Source organism: Lathyrus oleraceus, chromosome 4 (genome assembly GCF_024323335.1).
Source record: "Lathyrus oleraceus cultivar Zhongwan6 chromosome 4, CAAS_Psat_ZW6_1.0, whole genome shotgun sequence".
NCBI classification, from domain to species: Eukaryota; Viridiplantae; Streptophyta; class Magnoliopsida; order Fabales; family Fabaceae; genus Lathyrus; species Lathyrus oleraceus.
This window is the reverse complement of record NC_066582.1, coordinates 294533094-294550197: the sequence shown is the minus strand read 5'-3', so window position 1 is coordinate 294550197 and position 17104 is coordinate 294533094. Positions and strand designations below refer to the sequence as shown.

General features: G+C 37.4%; 2 protein-coding genes across 3 annotated transcripts; both read left to right on the top strand.

Moving 5' to 3' along the window:
* Positions 1-11712: 11712 nt before the first annotated feature.
* On the top strand, positions 11713-15710 carry LOC127075189 (pentatricopeptide repeat-containing protein At1g05670, mitochondrial). 2 transcript variants are annotated; one of them, XR_007786238.1, is made up of 2 exons: positions 11713-14469; positions 15078-15710. XR_007786238.1 is itself a non-coding variant. In XM_051016668.1 (1 exon), exon 1 carries the CDS (start codon positions 11985-11987, stop codon positions 14181-14183), a length of 2199 nt encoding a protein of 732 aa, XP_050872625.1. In that variant the 5' UTR covers positions 11713-11984; the 3' UTR covers positions 14184-14714. The 2 variants fall into 2 exon arrangements, 1 of the variants encoding a protein (XP_050872625.1); XM_051016668.1 differs by lacking the exon at positions 15078-15710 and having other exon boundaries at positions 11713-14714.
* A 144-nt stretch (positions 15711-15854) lies between these two features.
* On the top strand, positions 15855-16881 carry LOC127075190 (glutathione S-transferase U18). The gene is made up of 2 exons (XM_051016669.1): positions 15855-16305; positions 16408-16881. The coding sequence occupies exons 1-2, from the start codon at positions 15979-15981 to the stop codon at positions 16783-16785; spliced, it is 705 nt and encodes a 234-aa protein (XP_050872626.1). The 5' UTR covers positions 15855-15978; the 3' UTR covers positions 16786-16881.
* The last annotated feature ends 223 nt before the right edge of the window (positions 16882-17104 follow it).

Sequence of the window (17104 nt, the reverse complement as noted above, 5' to 3'; positions counted from 1 at the left end):
CAGACAATTTGGAATAAGTGATCTTGTTTTTTAAGGTAACCTCTCTTTTTAAAGTATCTCCCCAGCAGAGTCGCCAGTTCTGTCATACGGTGAACTGGACTTTTTTGTGGTTTTAATCGCAATGTCGCGGTTAGCAAGAGTCGCCACCGACTTTTCTTTTATCCAATAAGGAAAGGTGGAAAAGAACAGGAAAGACCTCAATAGATTTTGGGTTCGGGAGGTACATTATACAAAGGGAAGGTATTAGCACCCTTTGTATCCATGGTTATCCATGGGCTCTTAATTGCTGGATCACTTATATTTTTGTCTGAAAAGTGTTGGTGAATTGTTTAAAAATGTTTCGAAAAGAGAGTTTAACTTTGTAATGATTCTCGTATGAATGTATACAAAGTATTTATCTCGTTTGATTTTGAAAAACAGTTTAGAAAAATATAACTTGGTAATGATTCTAGTATGAATGTATACCAAGTGGTGATTTTCTAGGACTTGCAAAGTGTGAGGGGTGGAAAATGTTTTAGGTTATGATCCAGTAATTGAGAGTTATACCTTCCTAAGGTCGTTATGGGCATTTCCTATCCTTATGAGGGTAAAACTGTCCTTACTATTGAGAAGTAAGTAGTTTTATCCTTTGGATGTAAAAGGGTCATTGTAGGGTCACCGATAGGTCATTGAAGGCAACAGTTGTAAGGATACCTTAGCATTCGAAGGGACGATCATCATTTAACCGTAGGCTACACCGAAGGGTCATCGAGGGACAAAATCATATATTCGAAGGCAACATCCGAGGGACTATGATTTATTTTAAAGGGACATGATGATTTAATCGAAGGGTCTTTGCTAAGGGTATCCCCACATTCGCGGGACATGACCGTTATACCGTAATGTCGTAAGGCAAAAGAGAGGTCCAAGATCACATATTTAAAGGCCATATTTTAAAGTTAAGTAGGTAATTAGGATGAGCCTCCACATTAAAATCAATACATTAAAATTACATTAATTATTAAAATTAACACATTAAAATTAACTATTAAAATTAACACATTAAAATTAATTAGGCAATTTAGGGTGAGCCTCCACAATGGTATCCCACACATAAAGTGGAAGACCTAACGGCAATCTTTTCCTGGGCCATATGAACCTTTGCAAAATTCAACAAACGGGTTAGCATACCAAAGCAGGGTGTAATCGAGGAGTTGCACCAAAGCAGTAACAGTATCAGGTAAACAAAGCATGGTTATAATAAAACAGGTCAGAAGGGCAAAGATCAAAACAGAACGAAAAAACAGCGGCATCCATTACAACAATTCAAGGTATCCAGGCATACTTAAGTCTACATACAGAACCTCAAATATATTTATGAATTCAATTATAATATCACATGGGAATTCGGAACGTAAAGCGGCGATAGTAACGCAAACCTGTTTGCAATTGAATTGTAACCTTGAATTGGCACTCTCAGGGTTGATGCCGGATTGAGTTGAGCGGTGCCGCCGGCTCTTCCTTCAGGGCTTCCTTTAAACAACAAATTAAAACGAAGGAAATAAACTAAATCCTAACGTAAGGTTAGATTCGGTAAAAAGGTGCACAATAGTTTCCGTTGCAGAAACTATTGTGCGAAAAGAATTAACTAAATGCTAAAAAGGAAATGGGAAATTGCAAGGGGAGCCGTGTAGAACTCCTAATAAACAATGACTAAGCTATTGGAAAAGAAACTATGCAAAAGCAAAAACGGAAAAAGGAAAAAAAATGTGGAAAAGCCTCCCTGTTTTAGGTTTTCAAGGTGGCTATTTATATTGGTGTCGTTAGGTCATGCCTGCTGCCCAAAAAAAAAGTCTTCAACGCGCGTGGATATAAGGCCCAACATCCCTCAACGTATCTTCAAGTCTCCGAAGCATTACCTGCGCCCACAAAGTAGGGGAATGGTGTGACGTTCGTCACACCATGTGTGACGTCCGTCACAAGGTTGTGTTGCGTGACGCTCGTCACGCCCTCTATGACGTCCGTCACAGGCACAGCATTTGTGTCTTGCGCTTTGGGCTGGACTTTGCTATTTGATTCTTTTTCTCTTTGCACCTCCTTTTCTTCCATTTTACTTGTGCTTCAAAATAAGCCACATGAGACCAATAGGAAGAACATACCGCGTAATATCTAACAACATAAAGTGAACTGAAATAAATGATGATAAAATTTAATTGAATTAAGTCTTATAATATAAGTTCATGTTATCACTAGGCGAGTGTGTAGCGAACAGGCCAGTTTGGGTCATTCGTGAGCTGAGCCTTCGTTCCTTTAAGATCAGTGCCGTAAAAATGGGTCGGAGTGCCCTGAAAAACGTCTTGAAATATTAATGGGCAAATTTTGGGGTATGACAGCTGCCCCTGTTCAATATTCTTGAACCGAGAGAGTTAGAATGGTATGTGCCGTTCGTGGTCTGGAGGTGAAAGATTATTGAACACTAGAATGCCCCAAAAATTTGCACTTGCCAATTAGTCTTGGTGGAGATGGGCTTAAAGATGCCATCCAGGTAGTTTGATGAGGAGATTTCCAGATTGTGTCGTACGCTAGACGATGTCTGAAGACATGGATGTCATACTGGGTCATACACTAGACCGTATAGTGAATCCCCCATCATGCTGTTGACTTCGCTGGGGAGTCAGAGTATGCTGTATACTGCTGGGGATAAGGGATCAGAATGGGTCATATACTGGACCATATCTGAGTACCAGAGTGAGCTGTTCGTTAGGCGGATGACTTTGACGGGGATGAAAGATCAGAACGGATCGTACGCTAGATCGTTTCTGAGTTGCAGAATGAGCCGTCCGTTAGGCCGAATCTGCTTGAAGAGGGAGTAGCCGTATACTAGACTACCATTCAGAAATGTACCTGTCCGAAGGTAGCATCTGAGCAAGGGAGTAGTCGTATACCAGACTACCATTCAGGAATGTACCTGTCCGAAGGTAGCACCTGAGCAAGGGAGTAGCCGTATACCAGACTACCATTCAGGAATGTACCTGTCCGAAGGTAGCACCTGAGCAAGGGAGTAGCCGTATACCAGGCTACCATTCAGGAATGTACCTGTCCGAAGGTAGCACCTGAGCAAGGGAGTAGCCGTATACCAGACTACCATTCAGGAATGTACCTGTCCGAAGGTAGCACCTGAGCAAGGGAGTAGCCGTATACCAGGCTACCATTCAGGAATGTACCTGTCCGAAGGTAGCACCTGAGCAAGGGAGTAGCCGTATACCAGACTACCATTCAGGAATGTACCTGTCCGAAGGTAGCACCTGAGCAAGGGAGTAGCCGTATACCAGACTACCATTCAGGAATGTACCTGTCCGAAGGTAGCACCTGAGCAAGGGAGTAGCCGTATACCAGACTACCATTCAGGAATGTACCTGTCCGAAGGTAGCACCTGAGCAAGGGAGTAGCCGTATACCAGACTACCATTCAGGAATGTACCTGTCCGAAGGTAGCACCTGAGCAAGGGAGTAGCCGTATACCAGACTACCATTCAGGAATGTACCTGTCCGAAGGTAGCACCTGAGCAAGGGAGTAGCCGTATACCAGACTACCATTCAGGAATGTACCGTACACTAGGTAGCATCTGAGGAGATGAGGGTCTAACTTGGTCGTACATTAGACTGTATTTGAGCATCATCTGGTCTAACTTGGTCGTACATTAGACTATATTCGAGGCCTTGAAGGAGTCATATGTTGAGATGAATCAGGATGAACCGTACGCTAGGCTATATCTGATAGTATTTGTGTATGCTGTATTTGCAATGCCTATTTGGGATGAGCTTATAGATGCCATCGTTAGGAGGATGTCCGAATGAATGTTGTCATGGAGTGTATCTGAAAGATGTAGTTGAATCCTGAATGTAATTGATAAGGATGTCCGTCTGAATGGACCTTTGTTTTGATTGTATCAAGAGGATACTTGACCTGAAAAATAAAGTTAGCTTCATGCCATGTCATGATGCATGAGATGCAAATGTTGTATGCATGCGTATGCTGTGAAATGATGTAATGAGTGAATTATGCGTCTGGAATAAATGAGAGCATTGTATACATGTATATGTTATGAAATGATGTAATGTATATGATGCGGAACGAAAATTGTATGTAGGTATGTGATGTGAAATGATGTAATGAATGCACTATGTGTCTGAAACGTTCTTCCAGGGGACTCTACTGGGGAAATAAATCTCAGTCTTCTGGTCGGAGATATTTGTATTGATGATCCTTCCTTAGCTAGGGGTATTTGACTTTTATCTGATGGCAGAGATATTCAACAGAGCCTGGCTGGGGGTAGAAGAGATGACCAGTCTAGTGATGCCCATTTCTTCTGGGGAATAACTGGCTTAGCCGGGGAATAGAATTGGCAACAGATTCATTGGAAAGCCTGGTTAGACCTTCTCCTCGATCCTGAAGTCCTTCAGTAATTGTCATTGTTATTTTATGCATGTATTTTGATAAACATTGATCATATTCAAATGCATATATCAATTCAAGTTAAATCAACGGACGTTTACGCAAACAAAACAGAGAAAGTAAAACAAAAGCATCTTTTTGGAAATAAAATTGTATTGATTTTGCAAGAGGGCCTATAAATAGGCAATTTGAGTACAAGGAGACAGAAATCCTAGTAAGAGGAAATTGTCAGGCAAACAAAGAGAAGCTATGAGGAAAAATCCTGTTGATTTTAACTCCACTACTGTCATTATGTCTTCAAGCATCTCATCTCCTGCTGTCGGATAGAAGTGATTGGCTTGTTCAGTCCCTTGAACTTGGTTGAAGCAGACAGAGAATGAGGCATAGTCATACGCTTTAATCCCTAATTTTGGCCTGGACCGCCTTTTCAGGTTTTCAGTCCACCGGGATACCCTTTTTTGCTCAAGCCGCCTTTTCAGGTTTTCGACTTGCCGGGTGTACGTCTTTATATGTTTATCCCTAATTTTTGCCCGAACCCTTTTGGTTCGTCGGGATGCCCTTATTTTATGCATGTATTTTGATAAACATTGGTCACAGGCACAGCATTTGTGTCTTGCGCTTTGGGCTGGACTTTGCTATTTGATTCTTTTTCTCTTTGCACCTCCTTTTCTTCCATTTTACTTGTGCTTCAAAATAAGCCACCTGAGACCAATAGGAAGAACATACCGCGTAATATCTAACAACATAAAGTGAACTGAAATAAATGATGATAAAATTTAATTGAATTAAGTCTTATAATATAAGTTCATGTTATCACTAGGCGAGTGTGTAGCGAACAGGCCAGTTTGGGTCATTCGTGAGCTGAGCCTTCGTTCCTTTAAGATCAGTGCCGTAAAAATGGGTCGGGGTGCCCTGAAAAACGTCTTGAAATATTAATGGGCAAATTTTGGGGTATGACAGATGGGTCAGGATTACCTTCTGCAGTAATAGCTCCCCAGAAAGTATCTAGCTTATCCTATGTATCCCAATCATAAAATAGTTCATCTATAGCAGCCGAACCATACTGGAATCCTAATAGTTTTGCGAACTCCTTATGGTTATAGGTATACTCATGTCAAAATAATCTAAATGTGATGTTTCCTCTATTAAATCCATGACCATTATAAGGCTTGTAGGTAAGTGAATTCAGGACTCAAGAGTAAGGTTCCGATAGGTAACATTTTTGCTCTCTGAATACTCATCCCAATCTAACTAGCTACACATGGATATGATGTTAGGCTTGATCCCTAGGGTCTCTAAGCAGTGAGAGTCAAGGTATCTGGTAGGTAACATGGGTCTCTCAGATAATTCCTCATAGCGTTTCTTCTGGATATCATCTCTGAAATGAACATGCATGTCATCAAAGTTCTGCATCTTGAAAGTATAGTTAGTAGGAACAAAGAACACTGAGACCTGAAGTGATATCAACCAAAAGTTAGTCTCGTTAGTAGGAAGAAAATAAATCTCCATTATATACAAATAAAAATAATATGCATAAAAAAATGAAATCATGGATTGCCTCTCACGCAATGCTTTGTTTAATGTCGGTAGCTCGACAAAACGGAGAGATGCAAATGCTCATGGGGGGTTCTTTAGAGGATAATTCTTCGATTGAACTTTCAATAGTCTTTGGTTTCCATGGCCACTTATCGAGCCATCTCTCGTATCCTTCACCTTTTCTTTTTCCTTTTCTGTAAGGTGGCTCAGGTATCATTCTAGGTATTATCTTTTTGGGTTTTTAGCTTTTTCTTTCCTTACCTTGAGAGCTAATAATTCTCTATTTTCATGAGTTTCATGGTCCTCTAATTTTCTATTCTTATGCGGGACCTTGGATAAGGGAAAATTAGTGAGAATAATTTTTAAAGTCTCTACTATTTTCTTATCTAAAATTTTCTCAACCTCATTATCACTCTCTTTAGGATTTTCGATCTATTTTTAACTACTGATTGTTATTATAGTCGTGTGTTTCTCAGGGAAAGGGCCTAAATATGTTTGTGCAAGTAGGGAGATTTTAGTATCCAATGCCTTGCTTCCTGTGACTAGGGACTCAACCAGTGTGTCCAGTTTCCTAAGGTTTTCTTTAGTATTAAAAATTTGGTTCATAAACTCTTTATTCTGCATGGTTTGTGTTGCCATAAATTTTCGCATGGTGAATTTTAGTTTGGAGAGAGTTAGTGTCTCAACATAATTATCCCATATAATCTTAAGATTAGATTTATGAGACTCATGCAGTACTTCATAATATTAAGAGTGGTAATTGTAAGAAAAATCCCGTCGATGCATAGTGATAGAGACTAGGGTGCCTTAATCTAGACGGTGTAACAACAAGTTGCGATATTTTGACGTAATTGATCCCCGACAATGGCGCCAAAAACTTGATCGCGACTTTATGAGTCTATCAGATACTGCAAGTGTATAGTCTATCACGTAGTTTTAAAAAATATCGATCCCTCAGAGACCAATAATCAAATCTATCGTTTCTAATTGTCACAGTGTTTATCTAAGGCAATTGAATTAAGAACGGGAAAAGATGAAATAATAAACTTTAATGAATTCGAAAAAATAATACTAAAATGTGGTTCACATTAATTAACATTGCTCTTATTATTTCCAGATAAGATTACTTTACGGGGCAATATTTTCTACCTTGAAAAGAATTCAATTAAACAGGAATTATCGCTTTCGCGTATTTAGAACCAGATTTACTCCTTAATTTATACCGTCCACTATCACTTATAACTGGTACATATTATGTTAAAGTAGTAAAACCTATTTTAAGGAATTAAACTCTTTACTTAATTGAAAAGTGATTTTGATTGGTAAGTTTAGATAAAAAGGGTCCCAGCTTCCGCTCAGGTGACCGGATCCTAATCCTATAGGCGCGCGCGTTCGCAAATAGTTTTAAAACCACCTTCTTGAAATATTAAACTTCCTAAGTAATTAATAAAATGCTTTCACGATATTTACTAACAAAAAAAACCAATTTTAATCTTTAGTGTCAGACAACTTTCGATCTTACCTTACGTCATCACTATCCTACTTTCGTAGTAACAAATTAGATTAAATTCAGAAAAATTACGTTAAAACCAAAATAACCTACGATTGTAATTCTAAAGAAACAACAGTTAGAGTACCTCCAAATGACAATCCTTACATTCCAGTATTAATAAATTAGCTGGACATAATTACGATAAACGAATAGACAATTGGTTTGGATTTAGAATTAAGCATAATTAGGATTTAATAAAAACGGTTTTAAAAACAAAAGTGAGGAAATTAATTTAGGGAAAATAAATTGCGGTAAATAAAATGTAAGGAAAGTAAAGCGAGGAAACTGAATAGACAAGACAATTAAAACATAAATAAAGCTGAATAAAATAAGAACCTGCTCCAATCGGAGACTTGAATCTGGTACAATGCAAGTAGACGAAAATAAACTTCGATGGAATGTAAATGCGGGAATATAAATAACTTTAAAATAAGGTGCTCCAAACTTGATACACGAACAAAATACGATAACTCTTTGATGTAAAGAGTTAAAGCTCTAATGATACTAAACTTTATGGCTTATGTTTGTGCTAAGCTTAATGACTCAAAAAGTGAAATAAAACCACTATTTATAATGTTTCAAAATCCTAAAATGCCATGATAAAGTTTCTTAATTCATGGGAGAGAATATAGGAAAGCATGTGGTGAGTGGGAGACCAAGCAAGGCCTATTTGCAACTGCAGCGCAAAAAAAGGATGGCGAACTCCACCCCCTGCATGGCGAACACCATCTTCACAAAGTGGGCGTGACCGAGTCTTTCGACCGTTGAGGTGTGGGACACGCCATTCTCCTGGTGTCTACCTCCATGGCAAACGCCATGCAGGTCGCCTTAAGTGCAATTTCCCATTTTTTCTTCCTTTTGCATCTGAATTGCTTCATTTCTTCGCACATGGCTCCTATATGGTCAAATACCTGAAATACGGAAAAAGTACCCACATAACACTGGAAATAGAGGTAAAACTATCATAAAACATGTATAAAACGAGTCAAAATAATGGTATAATTTGGTGTTATTAGTAGAAACCTACCAAACATTATTACTAACATACTAACACCTCTATCAGACCCATTCGGGTATGTAATTATTATGGTCGACGTGGTCACATTCGGCCTTGTTGCTATAAACTATATGGTAAACCTCTACATCACAAACAAATCTATCTTAGTGGAATGTCAAGTCTGACTTGCGTCCTTAACAACTTTGGCGTTCCAAGCCTAAGATTCTAGTCCATATTGATTATACCTCACTTAGTGTCTCATCTCAAGAAGACTGGTACTTCTCTAGATACATGACTGGTGAAAGTATTTATATATCTTTTTCTATTTAAAAATCTATTGAAAACTGTGAAAGGACTCCTAAAGTTAAAAGCAAAAATAATTCAAAAATAAAGATTAACATCAAAAGCAACTGAAGTTGTGAAAACTCGCCTGGTCCCTCACTTTATTGTTTTATCTATTTTTGAAAGTAGTGTGTAAATAAGAAAAAGTTTATCTTGAGGTACTAAGGAAATTCAAACACAAACTAAAAAGTATTGTTCATTTGGTTGGCTACATTTGATAAAACAACATGGGTTGTGTAAGATGTATTTTTGTGAAGATGCAACATGTGGAACAAGATGTTCCAGCATGCATGCAACATTTGGCCTCGGTGTGTAGGTCATGGTTTGTGAGATCTTTTGAGTGAGATACCATTTGATTCCTGGAAGATCTGGTGTTTATGATTTGTATTTTTTAACAATATATATATAATAAGATTTTCCAAACGAATTATTAAGACAAAATCAATTTAAATGGAGATTTAATATTGAATGAAGATCAAATCAAATCATATCTTTTTGTGGGTGTTTTTAAAGCAAATCAAATATGACAGTTACCAAATCTTATGAACATTGGAGAAAAAGCTCAGAAGATGGATTTCTATTTAAAGAGACTCATTCTTCCCTTGAAGAAACACACGAAGCAAGCATTGAATATCTAACGTGCTAGGGTTTTTGTTCTTTGAGCATGTGTATTATTGTTTATTGTAAACCTCTAAAGTAGCCTAAACTGAATATTTAAGGCATATATGTGGATTGTTTAGTTGAGTTGTAATTCAACATTATTAATCTTTTGTAAGCATTGACCATTAGGGTTGTGATTAAGGGAAATTAATAAGGGTTCTCATATTTAGGGGGACTTCTAAATAGAAAAACACATGTATTATTAGGAAGTAGGTATTGAACATGGGTTGTTCATCAAAGACTAATTGTACTAATACTATTGAGAATGTATTTCGTTTATCGGGTTGGAAGCCCCCCAGATGTAGATGTGGCTGCACTGAACTAGGTCACCAACTCTCTCGTATTCTTTATTGATTTTTGCATTTAATTCCTTAGTACATGTGAAAATCTATCAATCCGGTTTAACTCGTGGTACTCGTTGTCCCAAACATCGTGTTCAACATTTGTCCCCCTGAGAATAAAATTTCAAAAATGATTTACACATCTTCATATATTTCAAAATCTCTTGAAAATTGCTTTTGACCCCCATCTAATCAATTAAGAAGCATCCTAACCAATTAGGAAAGCAAAGTTTCACCGTTTAAATGATTAGAACTTGCATCTAATCAATTAAGGAGAAAACTCGCCCCCGAATCGATTAGGAATCCTTTTAATGATTAGGATGTAAACCTGACTTAAGGGTTTCCTTATTTGTTAGGTATAATTGATTAGCGCACTGGCTAATTGATTAGAAAATGGCCAGATCCCATTAATTATTTCCTTTTTGAGTCAAATTTTTGTCCTATATAAGGGAGTCATGTGCACTCTTCCGAAGCACAAAGTTTTTGAGTTCAAACTCTTGTCTTCTCTCACTTTCTTCCTATAACTTTTTTCTTCACTATACATTGCTTTAATGTTAAGAAAGCAAAAAACTTATACTCAGAGTTGTGTACTTCTGCTATTTATTTATTTTGAGTTGTAACTGTAATTCAAGAGTATAGTTCTCTTGTATCTTTGTAGGTGACATTAAGGTTGCAAGGTAGACATGAGAAAAAGATTGGTGTAAGGATGGTTGTTGACCTGATCCTAGTGTAAAAGCTCAAGATGTTTAATGGAAATCTCAAGTGGAAATTCTTGGGAACCGGATCATGCCCTGTGATTTATGGCCGAACCAATATAAATTCTGGTGTCATTCTTCTATCTCTCTTTTACTTTTTCGTATTTTATTTTCCGTTGCTTAATCTCTTCTCTTTTTTAAAAAACCAATCAACCTTAAAATCACTTTTTGTGAAAACTTTTTCTAAAACCAAATAAAACAATTCACTTCTTTTTTTGAAATCACTTAGTTAACAATGATAGCTTGAAGTTTTCTATCACAAGTGCATCCTAGACTTCATTTGAGAAGGGTCGAAAATTTAGGATCTAATCACCTTCAGGTTAATTATCCTCATGTTGTTGTTGTCGAAGATGCAAAACATTATCTTTCAAAGTTTTGTTGCCTGATGTAATTCTTCCATAACAACCTGCTCCACCGTGGCTTCTTAATCGTTGCTACTTCTAAAGGTGCTTTGTCTCACCATTGTGAAACAATGATTAATGTAACAAGTATTTCATATGAGAGTGTGATTCATATTAGTTTTACCGGACCCCGCATTAGACGTCAACTATACTTGTGGTAAGTGCAATAGAGAATACTCTACATGCAATGAGATGCACATGAATGCCTTTTTGGTACTGACTAGTGAAACAATTAATAATGTCACAACTACACGGTTGTGGTAGTTTTTCGTTTGAGTGGTTGCTGTAAGGATCAATTCAAACACCTATGAACCCGACCTCACATCCTCAGTCTTGACCAACTAGTGGGAGTGAGCGGAGCTAACCACCCTCCATAATAAGGATGCAATTAACTTCATGATGACTTCAATTATTGTCCGGGTTGACACATTCTACCATATTTCATAACCGAGAAATATTAAAACGAGTGAGAACGAATATTGGGCCAAGGTCGATTCTCTTAATCGCCACCTGACCCCGCTAGTTGCCCTATATGACTCTCCATGTTATATGTGAGTCAAATTATTAATGGACCAAGCCTCTTACTTAAATGAGTTTTTTTTTTAATTCATAGCCTCTCAAATACAAAGCTCAAAAGGTAGATGTGATTAAGGGAAAATATACTTAGTTCATATATGCATGTCATGTGAAATAATAGATATAGCATTGTTGGTTGCAAATTAATTCCGATGAGAATTTAAAATTGATTTAAAATTATTAGTTTGGAGCCTTTCGGGTGGGTTTGTGTAGGGCCTTGGTCACTCTTTCTCCCCCAAACACCGTTCAATTCTTCAGCCGTTCATCAATAACCGCACCACCCCCACCCGCCGAACGCAGATTGTCAAAATGAAGATTAAAAACATCCTCAAAATTTCAACGAGACACTATCCTTAACGCGGTAATGGGTTTTACTGTTCCACACAACACATGAAGAGAAGAACATCCATCATCACCTATCTCCACCGTTTCCATCAATATAATTTTCCCTCTGCCACCGCCGCCGCCAACTTCTCAACAACTCCTCGCCCTTTTCCCGACTACTCCCCACGAAACCCTTCCGTCACAGACACCGAGCTTATCCGCCACGTCACAACTACAATCAAACGACGCCGTTTAGAACCCTTCCGCCGCGTTCTTAAACCTTACGAATCACGCTTCAAACCAAGTCATCTTATTTGGGTTCTCATCAACATAAAAGACGATTACCAACTCGTCTTAAACCTCTTCAACTGGGTAAAATCCCGTTCACAACAACAACTTCACCCCACTTTGGAATCACTTTGCATTGTCGTTCACATTGCTGTTGCTTCAAACGACATCCAAACTGCTAAAAGACTTGTTTTTGAGTTCTGGTCTACGCCGCGGTTGGATGTTTCGAAATCGTTTGATCTTTTTATTGAGAGGTTGATTTATACTTATAAAGATTGGGGCTCACACCCTCTTGTTTTTGATGTGTTCTTTCAAGTGTTGGTTGAAACTGGGTTCGTTTTAGAAGCTGAGAAACTTTTTCATAAGTTGTTAGGGTACGGTGTTGTTGTGTCTGTAGATTCTTGTAATTTGTTTCTGTCTAGGTTATCTAGCAATTTTGAGGGGATTAAGATTGCAGTTAAGGTGTTTGAAGAATTTCCTGAATTGGGTGTTGGTTGGAATACTGTTTCGTATAACATTGTTCTTCATTGTTTCTGTCAATTGGGTAAGGTGAAAGAAGCACATAACCTGCTTGTACAAATGGAGAATAGAGGGAGTTTTCCTGATGTTGTAAGTTATGGTGTTGTTGTTAGTGGATATTGTAAAATTGGAGAGCTCGACAAGGTTTTGAAGCTTGTGGATGAGTTGAAGAGAAAGGGGTTGAAACCTAATGAATACATTTACAATAACATAATTTTACTACTCTGTAAGAATGGTGAAGTGGTTGAAGCGGAGCAAGTTATGAGAGAGATGAGAAAATGTGGTGTTTTTCCTGATAATGTAGTGTATACGACTCTCATCAGCGGTTTCTGCAAGTCTCACAATTTTTCGGTTGCGTACAAACTGTTTGATGAAATGAGACATAAGAAAATAGTTCCTGATTTAGTGACATATACTACTGTGATTCATGGGATTTGTAAGACTGGAAAGATGGTTGAAGCTCGCGAAATGTTTAATGAAATGTTTGTGAAAGGGTTGGAGCCCGATGAAGTTACTTATACGGCACTTATTGATGGGTATTGCAAGGCTGGTGAAATGAATGAGGCTTTCTCGATTCACAACCAGATGGTTCAGAAGGGTCTGACCCCTAATGTTGTCACTTATACTTCGTTGGTTGACGGCCTTTGTAAGAATGGAGAGATAGATGTAGCGAATGAACTTCTTCATGAAATGTCTAGAAAGGGACTTCAACCGAATGTCTGCACGTATAACACGATCGTAAATGGTCTTTGTAAGATAGGAAATATAGCACAAGCAGTAAAACTTATGGAAGAAATGGATCTGGCAGGGTTTTATCCTGACACATTTACATACACTACACTCATGGATGCATATTGTAAGATGGGGGAAATGGCCAAGGCACACGAGTTGCTGCGAGTTATGCTCGATAAAGGACTTCATCCTACAATTGTTACATTCAATGTGTTAATGAATGGGTTTTGCATGTCAGGGATGTTGGAAGAAGGTGAAAGGTTAATCAAATGGATGTTAGAGAAGGGTATAATGCCAAATGCCACAACATTCAATTCTCTTATGAAGCAGTACTGCATTAGAAATAACATGCGTGCAACTACTGAGATTTACAAGAGTATGCACGCACGAGGAGTGATGCCAGACAGTAACACGTATAATATTTTGATTAAAGGGCATTGTAAGGCTAGGAACATGAAAGAGGCAGGGTTCCTGCATAAAGAAATGGTTGAAAAAGGATTTAGTGTTACCGCCACTTCCTATAATGCTCTTATTAGAGGTTTCTATAAGAGGAAGAAATTTGTGGAAGCTAGGAAGCTATTTGAGGAGATGAGAACACATGGTTTGGTTGCTGAGAAAGATTTATATGATATTTTTGTCGATGTCAACTATAAAGAAGGGAATTGGGAAATAACTCTTGAGCTTTGTGATGAAGCAATCGAGAAATGTCTTGTTAAGGAAACTTAGTTGACTTTTGTCTGCAGTTTATGACAGAATTATCAGGGAAAGTATTTTCTTTCTTGGTGGATCACTTGAAAGATAATTCGACATTACAAAGCACAGATGCTGGACACGACACTGAAATGGACACGCCAATACGATTATTATTTGAGCAAATGAAATACATATTGGTGTCATGTTGTTGTCAGACACTTAGACATGGCTAACACACCTTCAATTTGAAATGTCGGTGCTACATAGACTGGACTGGACCACCAATTTTCGTCATCATAGTGTGACACTTGACTTCCAGGTTTCTGCAAAACACTGAAGTAAATTTTTCACAAACACACAAAGTTAGGAGTAGTAATATCATCAAATTCAAAAGGATAGTTCAAGATTTGTTGAGGTTATTTTATTGAGATCCTGTAAGATGGACGTGCTTTAGCCTTTGTCCCCCTCAGTATGAGAAAGAAATGTAATAGAGAATTTTTTTTCAATAGAAAGATGTAAATAGAGATTTTAAATTAAAGCAACTCTTGCAACCTTCTTCTTTTCTGGTGTGGTTTTGCCATCCATCAAATCCTGTTATAGAGAACTGTAATAAATGCTGAACTTTGTAGTTTATATAAGTAGACGTGTTAACAAAAATCACTTCACTTGAATGCTACATCTTTAAAAAACTTAAACTCATCCGTTTAAATACTTAACCTGTATGTATCAGTCCGAAAATGAAGCTTGGTTTGATGAACCTTAATGATATTTATCATTCTCTTTTGCAACATCATTCCATCCAATTCACAAGTTGCATTTCTGAGCCTGCTCTGAGATTTTGCAAGTTGCTTGTTTGTATTGCATCACATTTTTGGAATGATTGCTCTAATATTTGATGCCTATATCTTTCTTGTTTTTAATTTTCAGGTAGATCACTGGATTTTGCCAAAGATCAAATTTTGCTCCCTTTTGTTTTGAAGGTCTGAACTTCTGATTGCAAGTTTGATTGCATCTGGTTTTGGATGACATCTTTAGTAATATTGATAATGTTGTGCGTGTCTGGGTTATCATCACATCTTTGTTGACAACACTCTGGTTTCTGATTTCTTCATAATCTGAGTTTGATATTGGCACTGCATAGTTTCATGTTTTTGAGCTCATGGATCATCATCTTTTCCACACCGTTTACCTATTTCTCTTATATGAAAATTCGAATTCACATAATTGCTAATAGGTTAAGAAAAGAGCTGTCATGATGTCCTTTGAACAGGGTTGAAACTAATGTTTCACATGTGGTGGTGGCTGGTTGGGAATTGGAATCTTCAATAAATAATTAATGAAACTCATGGAATGACAAAAATTCTTAAACCAGTGTACTTTAGCGTCAAAGCATGGCGATTACATTTGTATTTTGCATGCAAAATGCACTACAGTGTAAGACTCTCCAATCTGATATGCTTGTGAATTTATAGTAAAAAATAGTATAGTAATTAAGACATTTGATTGATCTTGTTTTCCTTTCATTATTCAGGATTACATGATCTAATTATAGAAAACAATTGATTAGAGATCATGGATGTGCATGTATAGGTTAAACCAATATAAATGGCTAATCAGTGTCTGTTTCTTTGTCTTGTCTGCTGGTATAACGTCATTGTCACTGCAAAAAGAATAAGGATATTTTGATATAAACAATGTTATTGGAATCCATCCAATGCTGTGTGTCTATTTCTTTGTCTTGTCTGCTGGTCACTGCAAAATGGGTATTTTGATATAAAACAATATAATATAAATTTCCACCATTATTCATCGTAGATATCCAATTTCAATGGCCAACAAGAGTGAAGTGAAGCTTATTGGAAAATGGTCAAGTCCTTATGTGACAAGGGTGAAGATTGCCCTAAACATCAAATCGCTTGATTATGAAAACTTTGAAGAGAACGAAACTTTTAACCCCAAAAGCGATCTTCTTCTTCAATCCAACCCTGTTTATGGCAAAGTCCCTGTTCTCATTCACCTAGACAAACCCATCTGTGAGTCTCTCATCATTCTTGAATATATTGATGAGACTTGGTCAACTGCTCTTTCTATTCTCCCCACCGATCCTTATGATAGAGTTCTTGCTCGGTTCTGGGCTGCTTATATAGATCAAAAGGTACCTTCTTTTTTGTTATTTCCTTTCCATCTTCTTCTTTGTAATGAATTGATTTGTTTGATATACAAGTTAATTTTATCATTTTGTGTGGAAATGGTACAGTGGTTTCCTTGTATGCAAAGCATAATTACTGTTGAAGTAGAGGAGGAAAGGAAGCCATATTTTGAAGTCATGGAAGAAGTGGTTGAGAGGATGGAGGATGCTTTTGAAAAATGCAGTAAAGGAAAGCCCTTTTTTGGTGGTGACAGGATTGGGTATCTTGATGTTGCATTTGGGAGCTTTTTGGGATGGCTTAGTGTGATAGAGAATGAGTATGAAAGGAAAGTGTTGGTTGAAGAAAAATCTCCTAATTTGGTGAAATGGGCTGAGAGATTTATTGCTGACCCTGCTGTTGTCGGGCTTATACCCGAGACTGAGAGACTTGTTAAGCTTTCCAAAGCCCTTCAGATCAAATGGAGAGCTGCTCTTGGTAAGAAATAGAATGGAAATGCTTGTCCAAATAATGTTGTTGTATAATGAAGTTGTTGCAACAAATAAAGTTAAATGTGTGGAATTCGTTTCTTTTTGCAGTTATTATTTAAATTTCTTATATATTTAGTACTTATAGTACTCCATACTGTAACTCACTACACGAAGATAACAATTATCCGTTTTTGATCAATAGCTTGCGAATATTTTTGATTCATTGGCTGAGTTTTTGAATCTGGATTTTCCAATTTCAATCAAATAGTTTTCATTTCTTAAGTTCTTACTGCAGGACGGATTGGAATTTCCTGCTGTTAACAACCAATTTGAGTTG

What these genes read in the sequence shown, in the direction of transcription:
- LOC127075189 (XM_051016668.1), top strand. Translation starts at nt 11,985, where the DNA reads ATGAAGAGAAGAACATCCATCATCACCTATCTCCACCGTTTCCATCAA.
- LOC127075190 (XM_051016669.1), top strand. Translation starts at nt 15,979, where the DNA reads ATGGCCAACAAGAGTGAAGTGAAGCTTATTGGAAAATGGTCAAGTCCT. An exon ending in CTGCTTATATAGATCAAAAG is followed by an intron (nt 16,306 to 16,407) that starts GTACCTTCTTTT and finishes GAAATGGTACAG; the next exon opens with TGGTTTCCTTGTATGCAAAG.